This window comes from Nanorana parkeri, unplaced genomic scaffold (genome assembly GCF_000935625.1).
Source record: "Nanorana parkeri isolate BGI_ZX_2015 unplaced genomic scaffold, ASM93562v1 scaffold310, whole genome shotgun sequence".
In the NCBI taxonomy this organism is placed as follows: domain Eukaryota; kingdom Metazoa; phylum Chordata; class Amphibia; order Anura; family Dicroglossidae; genus Nanorana; species Nanorana parkeri.
This window is the reverse complement of record NW_017306578.1, coordinates 911,068-933,515: the sequence shown is the minus strand read 5'-3', so window position 1 is coordinate 933,515 and position 22,448 is coordinate 911,068. Positions and strand designations below refer to the sequence as shown.

At 39.2% G+C, this 22,448-nt stretch overlaps 1 protein-coding gene across 1 annotated transcript in view; it reads left to right on the top strand.

The window, feature by feature from the left end:
* The window catches only part of DNAH6 (dynein axonemal heavy chain 6), a 206,105-nt gene that overhangs the window by 87,575 nt on the left and 96,082 nt on the right, over positions 1-22,448 (top strand). The window contains exons 35-41 of the mRNA XM_018557925.1: positions 165-347; positions 3,124-3,267; positions 4,679-4,900; positions 8,038-8,185; positions 10,229-10,386; positions 16,181-16,312; positions 21,587-21,758. Coding sequence (XP_018413427.1) covers positions 165-347; positions 3,124-3,267; positions 4,679-4,900; positions 8,038-8,185; positions 10,229-10,386; positions 16,181-16,312; positions 21,587-21,758 — 1,159 coding nt within the window. The remainder of the gene's footprint in view (positions 1-164; positions 348-3,123; positions 3,268-4,678; positions 4,901-8,037; positions 8,186-10,228; positions 10,387-16,180; positions 16,313-21,586; positions 21,759-22,448) is intronic.

Genomic DNA, 22,448 nt, shown 5'->3' with positions numbered 1-22,448 from the left:
ATATAAAATATAAATATGTAGAAATTTTATATAAATGTATAATTTGTAGCATTTAGCAAGCAGGTTGCCTCAGAGCAAGGGGATTTATCATTTATAAATAATTCTATACATATATGCAAGTTGTAAATATATTTTTGTAAATAATCTCATATATATCATTACAGATAAATGATGAAACAAAGCAGTATATTCTGGATCTGTTTTCACGTTACATTGAAGATGGCATTAAGTTTGTCACTAGGAAATGCACACAAGCTATTCCACAAGTGGATATTAGTAAAGTAACCACGTTGTGCTGCCTGCTTGAATCTCTCCTGCTTGGAAAAGGAGGACCAGACTTAACGATGGTAAACTACTATGTTGCACCTTTAAATACAGAGCCAAAATGCTGCTTAATATTGTATTCGTTTATGATTTGAATACATATTGTAGCTAACGAAAAGTGATTTGTACCTTTGTAAATAATGTTTATTACCAATCGTGTGTTGTTATAACACTATCTGCAAGGAGTTTGCATGTTCTCCCTGTGCTTGTGTGGGTTTCCTCCGGGTACTCCAGTTTCATCCCACACTCCAAAGACATGCTGGAAGGTTAATTGGCTACTGTCTAAATTGGCCCTGTGTGTGAGATAGGGACCTTAGATTGCAAGCTCCTTGAGGCAGGGGCTGATGTGAATATGCAGTATGTAAAGCGCTGTGTAAATTGTCGGCACAGCATAAATACCAGTAATAAATAAATAAATACCGTATTTTTCGCTCCATAAGACGCACTTTTTTCCCCCCAAAAGGAGGGGGAAAATGTGCCTGCGTCTTATGGAGCGAATCCCGACGCCCGAGACATGCAGTTTCGGGCGCCGGGCGAGTAGTAGGAGCCACTGCTCGGCTTTAATACGAGTGATCTAATGAGATCACTCGTATTAAAGCTGAGCAGCGGCGGCAGCGATCAAGTTCAGCAGCAGGAGCTACTGCTCGTTCAATACGAGTGATCTAATGAGATCACTCGTATTAAAACCGAGCAGCGGCAACGATCGAGATCACCATAGAGCAGACGAATAACGGACTTTCTTCGCCTGCTCTGTGTGATCACTGAGACCGTGGCGCTGTAATCACAGCGCCACCTGTCTCAGCGGTCACTAACTGCAGCTTCTGTCACAGCTTCTGTCATAGAAGCTGTGTCAGAAGCTACAGTCTGTCGAGTGCTCCATAAGGCGCGCCGGACCTCCCTGCGTCCTATGGTCCGGTGCGTCTTATGGACCGCAAAATACGGTATCTATTTGCCCTATAAGTATCAATAAAATACTGTAGTTTATTGCCGTTTGATACCCCAATGCAACACCATCTTCAGAATGCTTTTCTAACATTATTCAGTATGCAGCAATCCATAAACACAGCTGACTTATACATACTACACAAGCCTAAGCACATTTAAGAACCATTAAGACCTCTCCAGTGCAGTGTGTTGCAGGAAGAGACAATCATTGTCAGTGGCAGCCCAACACATTTGCATGTCTGTTTTATGGTCCCATCTGTTGCATCGGCAGCCCACTTATTTAAATGACGTAGCGCAACACACGTTAGTGCTCGAACAAACGCACATTAATGCAATATATTGGATTCGATAGGTCTGAATGAGCCCTAAGGGAACAAGGGAGGTAATGAGTACTGTCTACAAGGTGGATTGTACTGCTTGGTAGCCTTCCAGCAGTAAGTTTATTATTTTTAAAATAGGAATGGGGGGGATGACGACGAATAGACACTCCTTCAAATGTATATATATGTATTTATCTGTATAAACATAAAACCCATTCTGGATGTGCAATGTTGTGCAATCATTTAGAATAAAAAAAAAATCCCACTAGTGATCATTCTTACAATCCAGAGGGGAGATTTGTTCTATTCAATACTGACCACTTATCTATATGTATAGATATACTAAAACCTTTTTTTATATCTATATATAAACTTGGCCTAAAGTGGTCAGTAATGAATAGAAGATATTATTTTTTATATCTCTTTTTTCACTATCTATACGCAGTTTTTCTTTTACAAAGAAACCATTAATTATGTAACACAGAGTTCACAGTGCACCACGGACTAGCTAAAGAGACAGCACAACAAAGCAGCTTGCTTTGCAGCTTTTTTTTTACCTGTGAAAAGGAGACGGCTGGACAGAAGTCTACATAATAATAATATTCAAAGGGTTATTCACAAAAGGGTGAAGAGTTTGGAGAAGTCAGGAGAAGTGAACAATCTAGGACAAAATAGCTGATATGGAAAAATTATCCAATTCAGCTCACTTTCTGGTTCAGCTATGTTGTCCTAGATTGTTCACTTCTCCTGACTTCTCCAAACTCTTCACCCTTTTGTGAATAACCCTTTCAGTTTTTCATATTTTCCAAAGCACAGCAGTACCTTCTTTGAACAGAAGGTATTTACATATCTCTTGCCATTGCAAATGTATAAAAAGGGGATTATAGTGGGTGGAGCCATGCAAATCATTCTTTTATGTCCAAACTGTATACAGCTGTTTAAGGCTTATTGGTTATCATCAGTGAAACAGTTGTATGCAGTTTGAAATAAATAGCTATATAATAGTAGGCTGTATCTGTGTTATAAACCAACAGTTCTGCATGTATGGTTGGCCAAGGGGCATAAAGGAATGGGCATGGCTCTACCTCTGCTATGATTATTGTATATAGACTGGTGTTTAGGTGTATAAGATAAAACAGCTACTAGGATAATGCCATCATATGCTCTCCTCCTGGAAATGGTAGTTACCTGGTTACTTTTCTGACCCACTGGTTTCATTACTTTCTGAGTCACTGACCTGGAACAAGTATGCAGATCAATAAAGTCATAATTCCTGACATATATAAATATCTTCTGGGATGGTGGCTGAAAGTGTTAAAACATAAGAATCAGCATGACATCCAGGCAACTAGCATTTCCAGAGAGGTCCACAATGGCAGCCCTCATGCTTCTTTTATGACAGGTTTCCTTTAACTATATAATGTATTTTAAAATGGTTAGTATAAGATACGGGGGGCTGTTTTAAGAGAGAATTTAATGTGAAGTACAAGAAAAAAATGGTCAGAATCTATTAACAAACAATTACTCTTTTTAGGAACAAACAAGACTTAATAGCATCGTTTGTCAAACGTTCATATTCTGCTATGTCTGGTCCGTGGGGGGGAACCTAACAGAAAATCATTGGGATGCTTTTGATACATTTGTCAGACAGCAGTTTGAAGATAACCCTGAAGCTAAGGTAAGCACTGGAACATTTTTTTTTCCTGTGATAACAAATAATTATTTCTCAATTATTTGCCTGTGGTTTCCTTTCCTCCCTAAATAAATACATGCTTTCCCATACAAATGATATTTTAGAGGGTAGAGCACGAGCTCATGCAATAACAAATATGACCACTTGGTGTCACTGTTCATTTAGCTAAAGAAAACGCTGCCTTTTTTCAAACCCTAAGCTCAAATAAGGTTGAAGGCTCTAATAATATTTTTCAAAGACAAAAGAACACAGAGCTGTATAACATAATACATTCTGTGCTGAGCTTGTAAAGAAAATATGGTAAATACATATGTTTAAATATTGTGTCAATGTATGCTTATATAAAACAAAGATATATTTTAAATATATTTATTATTACTTCTGTTCCTGGGTATTATTAAATAGCCTCTAGCAGTATTGTGACAGGTGAATAGTGGTGTTTGAACTTATCATTCTAGTATAAAATGAAAGGGAAGTGTGCATGGTTTTCTTGTCATTGTAACTGATGTATGGAGACTGTGAAATATAAATCAAGCACTATTACCTTGCTCCATATTGTACGGGTGTCTATATATACTAATTTTTCTTCTATGTGGGTTTAATACATTGAGGATGAAATGTAGTTGGTATTTACCATTGTGAATCATGATTTAATATATACTGCCTGGCCAAAAAAAGTCACTACCTGTATTAAGGGCAGTGGTATGAGCTGGGCTTGCTTCAGTTGGTCAGGTCTATGTTCAGCAACATTATGCCCCCAAAAAATTAGGTCAGCTGTCTACCTGAAAATACTGAATGACCAGGTTTTTCCATCAATGGATTTTTTCTTATCTGATGGCTCGGGCATATTCCGATATGACAATGCCAGGATTCATCGGGCTCAAAATGTGAAAGAGTGTTCAGGGAGCATTAGACATTATGTTCACACATGGATTGGCCACCACAGAGTCCAGACCTTAACCCCATTGAGAATCTTTGGGATGTGCTGGGGAAGACTTTACACAGTGGCCCGACTCTCCTATCATCACTAAAAGATCTTGGTGAAAAATGAATGCAACTCTGGACAGAAATAAATGTTGTGACATTGCAGAAGCTTATTGAAACAATGCCACGGTGAATGCATGCCATAATCAAAGGCGGTCCAACCACTTTTATTTTTTTTGAGCAGGCAGTGTATCTTTGGAAAGATGTGAATAGCCATGTTCAAAAATAAATAATTTTGATTAAAAAGTAAGTAGTAACAGTATGCAACGCAAGTGTGCTATTTGTAGAAGCTCCCAATGGCACATAGAACAACACATAATACAAACTTGTGGCTATATTGAGGTTATTTATCAATTTCAGTAAAAACAATATTAGTGTTTTACCTTTGTTTGCAATATTAATGTTTTTTTAGCTTCCTACCTCTGGTGACCTATGGAGTGTCTACATGGATTATGATACCAAACGTCTAGATCCATGGGAGAGGATCATTCCCTCATTCAAGTATAACAATGATGTGCCATTTTTTGAGATGCTTGTTCCTACCACTGATACTGTCCGATATGGTTACCTAATGGAAAAGCTGCTGGCTATAGGACACTCTGTGCTCTTTACCGGTACTACAGGAGTGGGAAAGGTATGTTATAGTGGAACATTGTTGGGGAAATTGCCATCATGATGGAATACTCGGGGAGCATAATAATAATAATATTTATGATTTAATAAAAAATAGAGACTATTATTTTAATGGTCATAAGCACAAATGTTTCCACCGCTCCAGTCTTCTGACTGTAACGGTCCTTTAAAGGAGAACTCTGGGTGTTAGGGTTCCAATTTTAGAGTTCCTTGGGATTCAACCGTGCTGCTAGCTTCAGACAAGTACTTGGGCATAAAGAGTCATACCAACTTGTGTATTCACGCTATATTCAAAGGTTTATTGTTAAAAGAAAAGGTTATATGTTCAACTAAAAGGGGGGTGGCGGAGCATAAACCAATTAAAATCATACACGTATACAAAACTACAAGACTATCATGATAGTAAGAATCATGAGACAACCTTGGGGGGATTTGTAAACTAAACAACCAGAAGACAAAAACTGAGATAAGAGATACAATTTGCAAAGTCTAACATTTTAGAAACATCTCAAACTGGGTTCTGTGGAATAGAGTGAAAAACACAATTTTGCTTGCTCAGACATTGACTATGTATAACCCAGAAACAGGCCAATGAAATGAATCACCCTTTCAATGGGGAAATCTTTTGTTAACCTGTGCAGTGGGGCTACTCCCGCACTGCAAGGGTTAAGTGCTCATTTTGGTCTAGGGATGAAAATAAAGATATACTCACCTGCTTCTCCGAGCCAGCTTGCTTAGACCACCTGGAGCCTCTCTCCCCTTCTGCTCTAAAAAAAGAACCCTGGAGTTCTGCTTTAAAACAGTAAGCAACCTCATTGGCCAATAAAGTTGGCAGGCTGAAGGGGGTGGGACATGTCAAGATCTGCTTATAAATTCAGCTGCCAATGTCTGAATCTGCTGACCTCTGGATATGTCTTTTTATATTCTTCAGTTTGAGTTGATCTTTCCTTTACCTTTTGCCATCCTTTGTTGTATCTCAGCACGGCTCATCTCCAGCAGTCTCACTGCAACTGCTACCAGGCTGTCATTTTGACAGCTGGTAATTGCTGATAATAGCTGAGCAGGGGGGAGCGGCGTTCAGAAGAAAGAATCTGGATGTAAGAGATGTGTATCTGTTCTATTCAAAATCCTTAAATGGTTATAAAAGGCTTAACCAGTCTTTTTGTTAAGTGATTAATTTTCATTAATTAAGGAAGTCATCTTTTGCTCCTCTTTGTGGATGAATGTATGAATTACATTTAATTCCACTAACCTCTTGAAATATATGTACATACACATTTGCTTCCAATTGAGCAAAGTATGCTTTATGTTAATCGTTGCCATGCAATGAATATACATTACAGGTTTGTGCAATTCATTTTCATTACTTCACTGTGATTGTGACAGCAGTGAAACTAAAAGGCTTTAGTAAACAAATATTGAATTAAAATTAATGTATAACCTAACGGAATGACAATTTAGTTTGCTCTGTGCACTGTCTATGATAATCAATTGCAATTTTTATTTTTAATAAAATACTGCTTGCATTTTTTTTTAATCCATCGTAACATCTCAATGTCTTTGATCTCCTGCAGCGTCTGTACAGCCACTCAATGTCTGCATGCACTTCACAAAGGCTGCATGTTTTTTCTCAGGGAGGTTTCCTGATGGTGACAACAGTAGACCATGCCTGTGTAATATGTTGTGAAATGTCCACTTATAGTTTCCATCAGAAGCCCTGGGTGACAATGCAGGGGCACAATTGGGAGTCAAGGGACAGCGCGTTGTCACCTTACAACAGGAAGTGACTACATATGGAACTTCATGGCTGGAGCACCAGAGATTATTTTAATGATAGCTGCAGAATTAAACATGTTAAAAATGACTTCACAGATTAACATGTTTTATTCTATTTTAATTAACAAATAAGTTGTCTATGGATGGGGATATTTTAACACGTGGGGGTCTGTTTATTAACAGTTCACCGGGTTGTTTGCCCTGTGAAAACATTCATATTTATTCTGTGCTGATATATGCCAAAAGTAATGTTCTTTAGATGTTTCTTTGCAAGTGAGTGTAGTTTTGTTTTTTTTCCCCATGTAATATTGCATTATGGCTGCTAAATGGCACTGAGGAGCTTAGAAAATAAATGCTTTTTTTTCTTTGTTCCTTTAGTTTCATCTAGTGGTCTTAATGCTGTATTACATGAAAACATTCAACAAATGATTCCGCTTGTAAAGAAAAAACTAAAGAACATTCATTTTTTTAATATATATTCGCACAAAGTAAAATTTAACAGACATTTACATGGTGAACAGCACTGTGAATTGTTTAAAAGAGAACTATGGGGTAACCTTTTTATCCCATAGTTTTTTAAGGGTCACGGGAGGGCATATACTAACGTCCTCCCGTGACCCAAAGCTCAGTATATAGCAGGCTATTGCCCGCTATATACTGAGAGCGCCACAGCCGGGACGGACCTAGACAATACTGTTGAGATCCACCCAGCTGGTTGATTGACAGTGGGCTCTGCCTATCTAGAGGCAGAGCCAGCTGTGCCCGCCCCCTCCCCCGTCTGTTCCTCCACTCAGCGCTGGAGTATGGGAGAGGGGGGAATCCCTGCGGGGAGCGATGACTGATAGTCGCCGCTCTCTGCAGGGAGATGATCGGAAAGTGAGCTCACTTCCCAATCTATAAATTCGATGTGTGACAGTTTCATTGTCACAGGTCGGCTCTAATTATGAGGATGAGTGAAAATCACTCCCCTCATAGTTCTTTAAAAAAAAGAGTAGTAATCCAATCAGATGCAGTCACGGTTAGGGAATTGAGACAGCCGCAGGTGCAAGTTGACTGTATACATAAGCCAGCAGGTGGAGGGTCCTTCATCTACATTGTTTAACATTGCTGGGGAATCAAATGACTTTTCTCGCTCACCTAATGGGCTGAACAAGAGAAATCTGTGCTTGTTTGTCTAGCTTTATTGACATCATAGCAGTCCTGTAAAGGAGGAACGAAAAAGCTACAAACTAACCATAATCGTATATTAAATGCAATGTGATATAATACAAGTCTCAGGAGTGGCAATGTGCTATTTTTCCTAGTTGCATACAATAGCCATGTACATATATGTTAATACATTTGTGTACTTCTAACTTGCAGTCTGTAGTAGCACGAGGATTACTGAACAGAATACAAGATGAAGCGGGGTATGTTCCTGTCTACATAAACTTTTCTGCCCAGACTTCCTCTGCACGGACACAGGAAATAATAGAGTCAAAGCTGGAGAAGAAGAGAAAAACTATCTTGGGTAAGGTGTTTATTTTTGAGTTTGCTGATTTGTGGTTCATTAAGAAGAGAATTTCCAGCAACTTTAGAAATGTTGACACTGTTGCGGGTTGCTGCTCATGAGGTCTGATGTCACAGCCCATAGTGAAGTCCCCCACCATGCCTACTTGTAACAAATTCAAGTACTTGTTTCCGACATTTGTTGTGCAGAGGCACAACGCAATGCTAAAGAGTGTCTGCTACACTCTTTATGGATTCCAGGGATTATATTATCATAAAATTTACATTGTAAATCATAAAGCTGATTTACAGTGTACAATACAGTGTACAATCACTCCAGTTTAGATTTTGGCTTTACATTTCACGTGTAAAATGCCTTTGGGGGGTTTTCCATTTCTTGTGTGTTCCAGTTCTCTTGTGTTTTTGTGTCCTTTGCATTCGGAAGGTTAGCATCATAGTAATGTGGTATATATAAAATGAGTCTTTTATTTTTGACAATATAGACTTGTGTACTGCATACAGGAACAGAGTTAGCGGTAAACACGATATGTTATGTCACATAATGAAAAGGTCCCTGAATTGTGCACTGTATTTAGACACTTGAGGGCATTGCAGGTCAATCTTTTACTGAGAAGCTCTTCTTTGATAGTGAATGTGCCTGAGCATTAGTTTATTTTTTTAAATTTATATAAGTACAGTTAGAACACACCCGTGAATTGCTATCACAGCGGCCTCCCGATATTACCTCTCCCCCTTGGATTAAAGACAATTGTAACAAATAGAGAACAGGGGTTTGAGGAGATGTACACAACCACAACATGGATGCATTTTATCAAAAATATATAACGTTTATTATACACTGAATAAATAATATAAAATCACATGTGCAATAATCACACTAGACAATAACACCGTTCCTATTGTCAGGAGTATATAAGCCATAAAAAGTATCACAACCCCAAAATTCCAGTAACATTAATTTGATACCACATCTACATTCAAATGGAGATAGATATATCCAGTCCAAACGCATTTCACATATTGCTTCCTCAGGGGATCATGGATTAATCTGGCAAAAGAAATTATACATCAAATTAATTCTCCTAGACAATACAACATATCCATAGGGAACTTATATAAGACATGAATAAAATTCCATTGACAGCCGGATCAAGCAGAAAAGGAGCCCCACCACCAGTAAGCACCCACCACTTACCATACTTGTATGGTATCTGTAGAGGGACAGTGATTCGTAGACTGAGTGGGGGCGGGGATTGTAATCCACCAACCCAGCCACTACATCCAATGTTGCCTCGGGGACCCTGAGGCCACAAGTAGAGGAGCGCAGGAGAACCAGAAAAGGGGGGAAAGGCCCACCTATCTTCTGTCTGTGCTGCAATGATGGTGTGATTGAGCAAATTGTTGGCCAAAATTCAGAGCTGTTCGTATTCCAAAAGCTGTTCTATGAGCAAATAATATATCTAGTATTGTGGATGATATCAGAGGGCATCCTATACAATTTGTATTATTGGTGCTACTCCCCAGGCCGCATACAAGTGATCTTGGCAACATCGCCGAGATCACTTGTATAGAACAATCGGCGGCTTCCCTGCTGTACATTTAGCCCTGCTTGCCCAAAACAGGACTAAATGTAGACAACAACTACCCGCCGCACGCAACTGCATGGAGATAGGAATTCCACACCCCTGCTGCCCCCCTACTCCCTGCTGCCCCGAGGCTGGGCCTCGGTTGGTCTTGTGGGAAATCCGGCCCTGACTGTGCAGTTTGAGTTATATAAATAAGCCTATATATCTCTCTATACATAAAAGAAAGCCAAAACTGTCAATCTTGACGTTGATGGAAGCCTCTTCATAAAGCCTGTTTACCTTGTTTTCTTTGTATAAATACACTGTACATGAACATATACAGTATATAAACACACTAACTATACATACGATTATTTGTGTTTCAGTAGCAAAGTACATACTTTTTCCTTGTATGAATATGTGCCAGGAATAAATACATCTGACTTTTTACCTGTCTTTATTTTGTATCCTGCTCACAGGGGCTCCCGGGAACAAGCGAGTTATCATATTTGTAGATGACTTAAACATGCCAAAATTAGATCGATATGGATCCCAACCCCCCATTGAATTACTTCGCCAGTATCAAGATTTTAAAGGGTTTTATGACAGAGAAAAAATGTTTTGGAAAGAAGTTCAGGTACCATGAAACTATCTTTTCAATATCGCTGTGATTGATGATTGATATTATTTGGTCTGCTAAATATTATAAATCGCCAAAGCAATATTTTGACGTGTATTTATTCAGAATATTGTTACATTTACACAAATGTTTTGAGATATATATACAGTATGTGTGTATATATATATACAGGTGAAACTCGAATAATTAGAATATCGTGCAAAGTTCATTTATTTCACTAATGCAACTTAAAAGGTGAAACTAATATATGAGATAGACTCATTACATGCAAAGCAAGATAGTTCAAGCCGTGATTTGTCATAATTGATGATGATTATGGCTTAAAGCTCATGAAAACCCCAAGAACCCCAAATCCACAACCTCAAAAAAGTAGATTATTACATGCAATCAATAAAACAAGGATTGTACATAGAACAATATCGGACCTCTGAAAAGTATAAGCATGCATATGTACTCAGTACTTGGTTTGGGCCCCTTTTGCAGCAATTACTGCAATTACTTTTGCACGATATTCTAATTATTCGAGTTTCACCTGTATCTATATATCTCTCTATCTATAGAGAGAGATATATAGATATATATATATATTTGTTTATTTATTTATTATATATGGCTTTGCTGAATGGATGTCTGCACTGAAAGAAATAAGGAAACAACAATTGCTGACCTGCTTCTAAAAATGCTAGTTTCCTGGCCGTCTCTAGTCTCAATACTTTGGGAGTCACTGACCTGGAACAAGCGCACAACTAGTAAAGTCAAATAAAAGTCACAGCTCCTGATTTTCATACTTGTTCTATGCCAGTGACTCAGTACTAAAGCCTTTGGCCAATGTACGAGCGTGGAAAGTAGCATTTGCAATAAGGAATTCACACTAACCTATCAGCTAAAATGCTGTGATTTAGCGGGGAGGCCAGTGCCGCAATGTGCGGTGTGAAATTACGTCAAGATATTGAAGAAGTACATAAATGGGCATCTTTAATAAGTAAGTTTACAAGCTTCTAGATTGATATGGTTTTTAGGAGTGGGATAGAACGTATGGAAATCCAATAGAAATACAGATTTATTTTTCGTTTTTGACCATAGAAACCATCTAACTTTTCATCTATTTTTCATAACAATGGCTAGTTGTTTGTATTGTTTGTAATTGTCATGTGGTTTTGGTCTGTTAAAAAAGTAGATGACAAAAACACATTTGAGTGAAATGTGCACTTATGTAAATTTGTAAAACAAATTATTTCAAGATCAACTCTAGGCAGAAAAAAAAAGACACAAATTGATGCAACTCTGTAATCAGGAAATCATTACATCAATAAATGTATTTTTGTAACACGAACAGTGAAGGCACCTGGATTCGACTTGGTACCTGCTTCTTGCCATCTACTGTGCAGCAGAATTCAGACTGCAGGAGGGAAAAGCAGCACAAGAAGCCAATCAGTTCTGCTGCAGTGCAAAGGCATGCTGTTTGGAGGAGAGATCTGTCTGACAGAGAGATTAACTCATCAGTGTGCTGCTTCTCTTTTCACTGTGCAGTATCAGGGTGGGGGTTTGTGAGGACACTTGTGTGTGAAAGTGAAACTGCACCACAGAGATTAAGCCCCCCCACTGGATTGTGCTGTGTGGGAGAGCTATGGAAATTTCAGGACTGGATGGATAAAACTACAAATGCTTTGCCAAGTAAAATAACTTTCATAAACTGTATATATTGTTTCTGCAGAGTTAGCTGTTTGCCTGGAATTCAGCTGTAAAGCAAGCATGGAAAATATCTCTGAAATATTTGACAGCAAGTTTGTTCTTACAATCATTGTCAGTGCATAGCAAATGATGAGTCTCTTTACTGTATGCTGCTGGTGACGTGGCTTTGATCAGGTGTCTGTACACTGAACATTTCATCATCAGATAGGCTCTGCACTGTTTACTGGTCACATATGGACCTCTGCGGTTATCCAATTTGTCCCTTTGTTACATTCTGGTCATCTGATGACAGCATATTATTGTGTGCACTGATCATGAGATGTTTCTGTATACTGTGTAATATTGATCATAGTTATGGAATTGTCAGATCCTATACATTTCACCATGACGGGTAGATATGGGACAAATACATCTGACAAGACAAAGGGGTGATTGTAAACTGTACGGATCTCCAATTTTATTCTAGTTGTACCATAACTAATCAAACTGAAATATATATATTTTAGTTTGATTAATTATGGAATACCGGAATAACTAGAATTGACTGCATAGAAATTTCGGCTGCCGAAACATATCAGCTGAAAATGGCACTTTTGGCAAAATGCTGAGACTGCCATTTTTTGGCCAAAATTGCATTGCATACTTAGTTTCTCTCCTCCCCACTGTGCTCTGCTCAGTGTCCCTTCTGACACAGCACATTGTTTAGCAGAGAGGAGAAACACTGTCAGAGGAGGCTGAGCGCCCCTCAGCCTCCCCTGACCGATAAGGATGGAGAGCGGTGTGTGAGCGTAGACAGCTGTTAGCTGTCACAGGAGGCCGAGCTGGCGGTGCAGGGAAGGAGTCAGCTGTCAAAATAGACCGTGCTCTCCTCCCCGCACCGCAGGCTCACCCTCCTATGAACGCGAGTCAGGATGGAGAGCGGTACAAGCAGTTAGCGATTAGTGATCGCTGACGGCTTGTAAATAACTGGACATAGTATGAGTGACTACGTACCAGTTATGTATGAATAAGAAGCGATCTACATCACTTCCTCTTCATTTATAATTGTGTGCATAGTAACACACACTATAGCCACAAGTTATGAATGAACAGGAACACTCATTATAGAGGATTCCTGTTCATTTATAACAGGGACTGCAGAAAATGAGATTGTGGACCCTGTGTCCTCACTCTTTTTCTATTCTCTATCACTCTTTTTCTGTCCTCATCTCTTTTTCTATTGTAAAAAGGAAATATCAGGAGTCTGTTTAGAGCCCCTCCAACAGTAAAGTTAAAAAATAAAAATAGTTAAATGGACCTTGCTTTGTGCACTGGTGCTCGGTCATGTTGGAACAGGAAGGGGCCATCCCCAAAGTTAGGAGCGTAAAATTGTCCGAAATGTCTTGGTATGCTGATGCCTTAAGAGTTCCCTTCACTGGAACTATAGGGGCCAAGCCCAACCCCTGAAAAACAACCCCACACCATAATCCCCCCTCCACCAAACTTTACACATGGCACAATGCAGTCAGCCAAGTATCGTTCTCCTGGCAACCGCCAAACCCAGACACATCCATCGGATTGCCAGACAGAGAAGCATGATTCATCACTCCAGAGAACACGTTTCCACTTCTCTAGAGTCCAGTGGCGGTGTGCTTTACACCACTGCATCCGATGCTTTGCATTGCACTTGGTGATGTAAGGCTTGGATGCAGCTGCTCAGCCCCGGAAACCCATTCCATGAAGCTCTCTACGCACTGTTGTGCCAATCTGCAGGCCACATGAAGTTTGGAGGTCTGTAGCTATTGACTCTGCAGACAGTTGGCGACTTCTGCGCACTGTGCGCTTCAGCATGCGCTGACCCCGCTCTGTCATTTTACGTGGCCTACCACTTAGTGGCTGAGTTGCTGTTGTTCCCAGTTTCTTCCACTTTGTTATAATACCACTAACAGTTAACCATGGAATATTTAGTAACAAGGAAATTTCACGGCTGGACTTATTGCACAGGTGGCAACCTATCACGGTACCACGCTTGAATTCACTGAGTTCCTGAGAGCGACCCATTCTTTCACAAATGTTTGTAGAAGCAGTCTGCATGCCTAGGTGCTTGATTTTATACACCTGTGGCCATGGAGGTGATTGGAACACCTGAATACAATGATTTGGAGGGGTGTCCCAATACATTTGGCAATAGAGTGTGTGTATATATATATATATACAGTATATACATATATACTTTCTATAAATACATTACCACAACCCAGTTTCATTTTAACCAAAAAGTAGTTTACCCATAAACCAAAAAGCATATTTTGAGATAATCTGTCATGTAATAACTGGCAATACCCGAATTTATATCCAGCTGCCACCAGCTGTGTGCGTGACTTAAAGGAGAACTATGAGGTGAGTGCTTTTCACTCACCTCATAGTTCTAGCCGACCTGTGACAATGAGACTGTTATAGGTCGGCTCAGTAGATCGGGAGGTGAGTGAACACATACCGGCGTTCGCTCACCTCTCGATCCTGTCACAGCTCTCTGCCGTGACAGGGGAGGGGCTGGATTCCCCCCTCCCCGCTCCGATGTGCTGACTGGCGGATCGGACGGGGGAGGGGCCGGGTACAGCTGGCTCTGCCTCTAGATAGGCAGAGCCAGCTGTCACTCACGCAGCTGGGCGGATCCCGACATAATTGTCGGGATCCGCTTCAGCTGCGGCGTCTCATCGCGGTATACTGTGTCGTCTCAGTATACCGCGAGCTGTAGCTCATGGTATACTGAGCTTAGGGTGACGGGAGGACACTAGTTTGTGTCCTCCCGTTACCCTAAAGAGAACTATGGGGAAAAGCCTTAACCCCATAGTTCTCCTTTAATGTTCTGAGTTACACATTCAGCTACATGAAGACACTGTCTGCCTTTTGCAGCACTTACTGCAATTACTTTTGCACGATATTCTAATTATTCGAGTTTCACCTGTACAGACAGCTCAGAGCTGAGGAAGGATCACCTAAGCTCCTCTTTGGATCTGATGTGTCATATGACACAGATGGGGAGAAGTCCAGGAGGAAAGGACATCCTCCGGTTGAACTTCTTTTGAGGCCCCACATAATGACACTGGTGGGATTTTCGCTGGGATGTAGCAGGACAAGGGTGATTAGTTAATTATTCAGCTGTGGGGGGGGTTCTTATGTGGAGCTCTCTGTGGGGGGATGTTGTTTGGGGTGGTGAGTTCTTATAAAGAGAAGCAGGGATAAAGTGGTGGTGGTGACTCTGCTGTAAAAAGGGGGGTTCTCAGGAGCAGCTCTCCGCTGAGAAGGGGGCTGTGCTATAAAGGGGGAATTTCTTATGAAGAGGATCTCTCTGCTGGGGTGTGGGTTGACTCTGCTCTGGGAGAAGGGGGGGGGGGGCAATTCTGAGAAGGAGCTCTCCCCTTTCCATACTGATTTGCATTTTATTGTAGACTCCAGACCGATTATTTAGGCTCCTCACACTTTTAAATCATACTTTGGCCACTCACACCATCTGGTGCATTATTCTTTGGTCCTGCAGCAACCTGGAAAGTTGATGTCCTTAACATCCTCATTTACAATACTTGAACAGTGGTGACTGCTGGTCCTGCATTGTATATGATGACATTAGTGAGAGGGTAGAGAGGGTCATTGCGCAAAGTGACCTGAGAAGAGGAGCATCTTTGGTGGGCTGGTTGTCACTTTCAGATCTTATGGGGAGAAATCCTTTGGGACCTTGTAGTAGGGTAATTAATTATCCTTATTAAATCTCCCCTAAACTAATCAAACACATCCTGAATAAATGGGGGATAGGAAGGCACCCACATTTAATTTTTTTGGGCACACCCAGAGTTGACTTTTAACACTTTTCTTAACTAGCTGTTAATAACTTATGCTTTTTGTCTGTGTAATATTGTTTTTTAAACCCATTTCTGTGTACATTTCCCTTGTCTGGTGAGTAGATTTCACATGGTTTAACAACATCACACTTTTACTAAGGAAGTCATTTCAGGGCTCTCTTTCATTATGTTTATCATTACATGGAGATGGCTGAGTACTCTTGCATCTCACAGTTCTATTTGACACAGATTTTGCATGATGTTATCTTCTTTTCCTGTAGGACGTGACTATTGCAGCTGCCTGTGCTCCTCCAGGTGGAGGTCGCAATCCAGTAACTCCACGCTTTATAAGACACTTCAGCATGTTATGCCTGCCAACACCCTCGGAGCACAGCCTTAAACAGATTTTTCAGGTCAGTGACTTCTTCAGCAAACCCAGAAAATGAAATCAGCCCGTATTCCACAATCCTAAAAAAAAATGTTTTGTTTTTTTTTCTTTTTGAACAAAGAATTAATCTGCATTTCAACAGTGCAGGTAAAAATGGTGAAATGATTACCCATAGGTTTCTACTGAAATTAATGTTTATTTTAGAAGTTTAGTGTATTTGACATCAGCACAAATTTTTTATTATTATTGCAACATTTAGTTAATGTAATTTTTTTATGTGACTTCCACATTTCTACAAAATGTTTTTTGTTTATGTTTTTGTCATTGTACTAAATACAGATATTTGTAGATATTTGCAAAAGTTAATGTTAAGCTGACCATACACTGGTCGAATTTCCGCTGACTTGGCCGAAATTCAAACATCGTGTCCCCCTTGGGACCCCCATTTGAGAAAAGCTGACTTTTCAATTGACTTTGGTTGAAAAAGCCGGTCCAAACATTTTCGGCCAAACAGGAACTGCAGCCAATAAGCTGCAGACACTGTTGGAGTTTACTGACAGCGGTATGTCCACTGCTGTCAGAATACAATGGCTGGCAGCGGAGATTCCCCCATCCATGCTGTTTAACTGAGATGGCAGAATCGAGCATTTTTTCTAATTTAGCCCGCAGAGCTGAATAAGCAAAAACAATCAGTGTATGACCAGGCTTAGTGAATAAGGTGAAACTGTGTTTTCTTTGACTACCCAATTGTGCCCTAAAAAAATCCTGTAATTTCCCTCACTCAGGGGCTCAGAGGGATATTTGAAGTCTACAGGGGTACACCTTATTTACTAACATTTACTTTGCTAAGTAAAAACCCCTGTAGTAAATTAGCCCCTATGTCTTGGCATCTGTTTAGATAACATATGATATCATTTTGCAAGGACATTTTTACTTAGCTTAATGACTGAGGTAAAGCTGATTGACTATTCTTTGAAAAGTGCATTTTCAGCACATTCACAAAGAAAAAGGGAAACTTCCCCTACAAAGTGCAAATTGCCTTGCAAAGTGAACATCCAATTAGCCTTTTGTAAATCAATCCCATGGTTTTTATTAGAGTTGATTCACTAAAGGAGTACAGTGTTCACTTAGCAAAGTGAATATTCATTTACCTAAGTGAATAAGGTGAAACTGTGTTCACTTTAATTTTCCAATCATTTGCAAACAAAATTCTAATTTATTTTTATTTCCCTTTGTATGATAATATTGTTTTTTTTACAGTGACATGGGGTAAATATCCTCAAATGGGAATTTTGTATAGGTAATGAGTCCACAGAGTAATTAACATTTGAAACCGGCCACTACCTGCTTTATATCCAGCTTAAACATAATACATAAAAGCATAAAAAAATAAACATAGACAGCATTTCCTGCATCATTCAAATAAGGTGCCTTTCCACAGGAAAAATGTAACATAAAATAAATCTTAGTCTGTCCGACAATTACTAACGCAAAATAATAGCTTGTACTTACAAGGCTGCCATAATACTGTCCCTCTTTGCAGTCAAGCATAATCTAGTTTCCCTAAAGTTTGAGAAAAATGTGTAAACAGCTAGTTCCCACTAAATAGGACAATCACACCTAACTGGACCAGGAATCCCAGTAGTGCAAATATTACCTTTCTGCACCAGACTGGTGTTGGCATTGCTTCTGTCACACCTTAACATAAAGTGCCTGTTGTAGATTTTCCCATACTTCATGTCTGCTAAAGTGTTGTCAGCAGGAGAGGAAGTAAGGCTAAATCTCTCTAAGGGAGCCCCACATACCAGTAAAAAATCTGGCAGGAGTTCTAATCCTTCCCCACTAAAACAAAAACATGTTTTGAATTGACACACATAATGGTTTCTTTTACTTACTGAACTCAGATGTGCCTAGCACAGAGCAAGTTCTATCATGCAGCTTCCCAATGTTTTCTTTAGGAACACGCTAAGATTAATGACTCCTGTCTTATTCTACTGCTGACCACAAGACAGTGGATAGAGGACTGTCAATGTCCTTTAATCATTCTCTAATGGTGCCTACAGACATATAAAAACACAAAATAAAAATATATTCACAACTGAAAACTAACCATTTGGTTCCAGGTAGACACAGCTTCTAATTTTTTTCACCAGGTTATTTTCACGGAAATCATATGTGTAACTTAATAATATTGTAGGTGCAAGTTTACTAAGCTAAGTAATGCATTGTAAAGATCTCCTTTAAAAAAAAGCATTGGGATCCTTAGTAAAAAGAACTACCAGGGTTGCAGAGGTTGCAGCTTCAACTTGGTCCTGGTGCTCCACGACTGTCCTGAAATCATGTACCAGTACTTGTTGTGAGTACTTGGACAAGTATTGGTACTTGTACTTGGTCTGGAAAAAAAAGTATCAGTATATATTATGCACAAATCCCAGGAGCTCTGTATGCTCCTTAAAAATGACCGCTGCCTCCTAACTTTAGAGTTTTCCTCTAGTCTAGTCTTGGAGCTGGAAAGGTAGTGTATGTGTACTTGTATTTGTACTTGTACCAAATACGGCACTTGATATCTGTGTATCCCCAGTAAAAAGAACATTGTAAGTAAAAAAATTTAACTGCAATTAACATTAACATTCTGGGTGAAAACAACCCACATTCTAAAGATCCTAAATATATAATGTATTTCATTAAAACCTTAAAATAAATTATATTATGGAGATAGCATGACATGCAATCGGCATACAAATAAAATTGCTGATGGATTTGCAGGTAGGCTGGTGGTTGTTAGATGGAGCACCAAATGTACAGAATGACTGACTTGTCTGTTTCACTCTTTACAGTTGATTGGGAAAAAGATATGATTTCTCAACTGTCTCTTCCTATTCATGTCTACCTGAAACCAGATGGCCAGTCTTGAGTTGTGTATAGTTTATCGTTACACATTGTACTGTTAATAGACAGACAGATGGAGCAGCAAGCATCCTGTTTCTGGATCTGTAGTTGCAGATGTCATATCCATGTTATCATTTTTAAGGTTGGCAAGAGAGTGAAAAAGGAAGATAATGAATTATCTGGCCAAAGAATGCAATTGTTGTAACTGAACAATTGAAAGATATCTAGAAATAACTTTTTAGTATTGGATCTTTGCACACATAATCTTGCTCCTCAAAGCGTTAAAGGTGAAGAGGATAAGATGTGTACCCCATGGTCCCTGTGTGTGTTGTAAAGTACCCACTGCTCCAAGCTTGCTCCTGTGATGGACTACAATCTCATGCTTAGTTTACAAATTTGTATCGAGATTGTAGTCCATCACGGGAGTGAGCTTGGAGAGGTGGCTACTTTAAAACACACTCACAGGGACCATGAGGAACACAAGTAGCCACCCTCCAGAAGGAAGGACAGTGTCAGCATGAATTCAGAGATGATTTGAGGATCTACAGCTGAGTGATACACAAATAAGATACATTTTTGTTAATAGTTAAGGTACCTGAATGCATTTTTATGATTTAACGCCTACGTTTAGTTTCATTTGCAAAGCTGAGCCTAAGTCATTATTGGTCATTTATTGATACAATATATCTGCTTGAAAGTAAATTTTCTTAGTATAGATTTAACATGTGCCTCTGATCCATGCCTAGAGGTTGCCATATTTCTTTTACATGGGCAGGTAGAGAGCATTCATTTTCTGATTTTTTTCTCCTACCATCATACACTGCCACTGCTCCAGGTCTTTTTAGCAGTGTCACTCCTGTGGTGCTCCTCTGTATCTCTCCAGTAGTGCCCCCACTACATGTTACCCTAGCAGTGTCCCTGCTCCATGACCCACTATCAGTGTCATCACACAGTGTATCATTTATTAGCAGTACTGCAGTTATTGTTCCTCAAGCAGGGCTGCAGCTCATTGTCCTCCACAGGAGCACCCCTGCTCTATGTCTCTTACACTGGGCACAAGTACTGCCCAAGCTACTTGATATTCATCCCAGGAAATCACTGAGTGATGGCAGCAGACTAGAATCTTGTGATAACTTCACACTGGTCTGTTCACAGTGATGAGACCATCTTATGCTTGGCAATATCCCAATGCTATGCATGTGTAAAATTGTCTAGACTGTAGAACATTTTTTCCTCACTGGATAGCACATATGTGAATGTTAGGAATGTTATACTATATTTTAAAGTTCCAAACCGAGCAGCATATATCTCCCGTCTTATTTAGCCATGCACTTACTCTACATAAAGCCAGAGATAGCCAGCCTTTTTGATGCTGATGCCAGAAGTACCATATGTCTTGGACCCCCATTATTTGCTTGCCATTCTTTGGGAACCCCAAAAGCATGACATTAACTATAACCTGTTATAATGACTGTCATATCCTCCAATCCAGACTCCTCAAAAATAGTGATGAGCTGAACATCACCTAGAACATTAGAATATGGAAAAAGTTCTAACTCGAACTTAGAACTCAATGCAAATCTATGGGACCAGAACTCGTAAAATCAAATATCCCCATTTTGAAAGCTTATATGCAAGTCATTGGCCATATAAGGGTATGGGGATTCGGGTACTGCCCTGGGGGACATGTATCAATGCAAAAAAAAACACTTTTAAAAAATATTGTTTTTAGACGAGCAGTGATTTTAACATTGCTTAAAGTGAAATGTCAAAAAATGACATTTAAATTGCCGGTAATATGCCTTTTCTTTAGGTCTAAGAAAAATGTATTTCTTATTATGAAGTGAGCCACCTAATATACTGGTAGTTTTTATGTACAGAATAGCCTTTATGGCTTTTTTTTCATTTTGCGAACTTGAGTTTGAAGGTCATGTTTTTCAGTAAGGGATTTTACTCTCCTTATAGCATTTTTCATTTTAGACAGTGCCAGGATTTATGTTGACATAAACTTACCACCATAATCTCCAAGAGACACAAAAAGTTGGTGGGTGACATAATTGTAGAACTTGTAGCATTGTTTTGGATTTACCAAAACAACCCCTTTTTTTTTAGGGTTTGTAAATTTTTTGGCATTTTCCCTGATATCCTTATCTGAAATGTATATGAGCAGGAGGAATATTTACAAGTTTGCTAATCTTGTGTTGTGAAGCCAAAAGTGCTTGTATCCCATGAGTATGCATGTGCTGAAACAGGTTATACATTTGTAGAAACTGCTAGATAATTGTAGGCTGCACCTCTTTCCTGTTTATACCTTCCTGTCCTGAGTAATTGTTTTGAGATAAAAAATTATCCTGAAATTTATCTTTTTAATGAAAAAATAATTACATCTGTGTGTTATTCTTTTATGTAGGCAATCCTTAATGGCTTTTTGACAGATTTTCCTGTGGCGGTAAAGCAGAGTGCAAGCAATATAGTGGATGCTGCAGTGGAAATCTACCATCAAATGAGCATTGATCTACTTCCAACTCCTGCAAAATCCCATTATGTATTTAATTTGCGTGACTTGTCAAAGTGTGTTCAAGGTACATTGTTCTCTAATACCAAAAATAATTTATTTTATATTGTCAATACATTATGGAAATGAGTTACAGTTGCAGTGTTCAACCTAAATGAAGTCTATGGTTTTAAGTGTGGTTTATTAATTTTTCCATTTTGTGGGGTGTATTCTTCAGTGATTCAACAGTAACTTTGCCCAACATTTACTTATTTTTGGCCAAGATTTAATTTTCCAGATTTATCACAGATGTTTTGGCCAATTTTCAAACAAGATTCGCCTGTCCAAAACAGCATCAAACAAACTTCACCCATTTAAAAATGTAATCAAGCAAGATTCACCCAACATCTGTTCTTCAATAAGAAAGTGTTTTACTGTACTATCCATCCTCTATATTTCACTCAGTAAATGTACAATATATTTATTCTGAAATTCACCCAGTATTCATCCACTTTTCCTCACTTTTCGCTTAATAGTCAAACTGTTCCCTGGTTAAAAAGGGGATGTGTATTTTAAAGTGTGTCTTGGTTTTGGAGCTGTGGATTTTTGGCTTATTAAAAGAGCTAAAGCCGTGTTTTTTTCCCATATAAATTTTGAGAATACACAGGTATGCGTTGTTAACCAAAAATTCCTAAAGCACGAGTAGCCATACAAAAGAGACAGATATCACCATAGACAGGTAATCGCAATACTGTAACACAAGATTGGTAATGGCTAA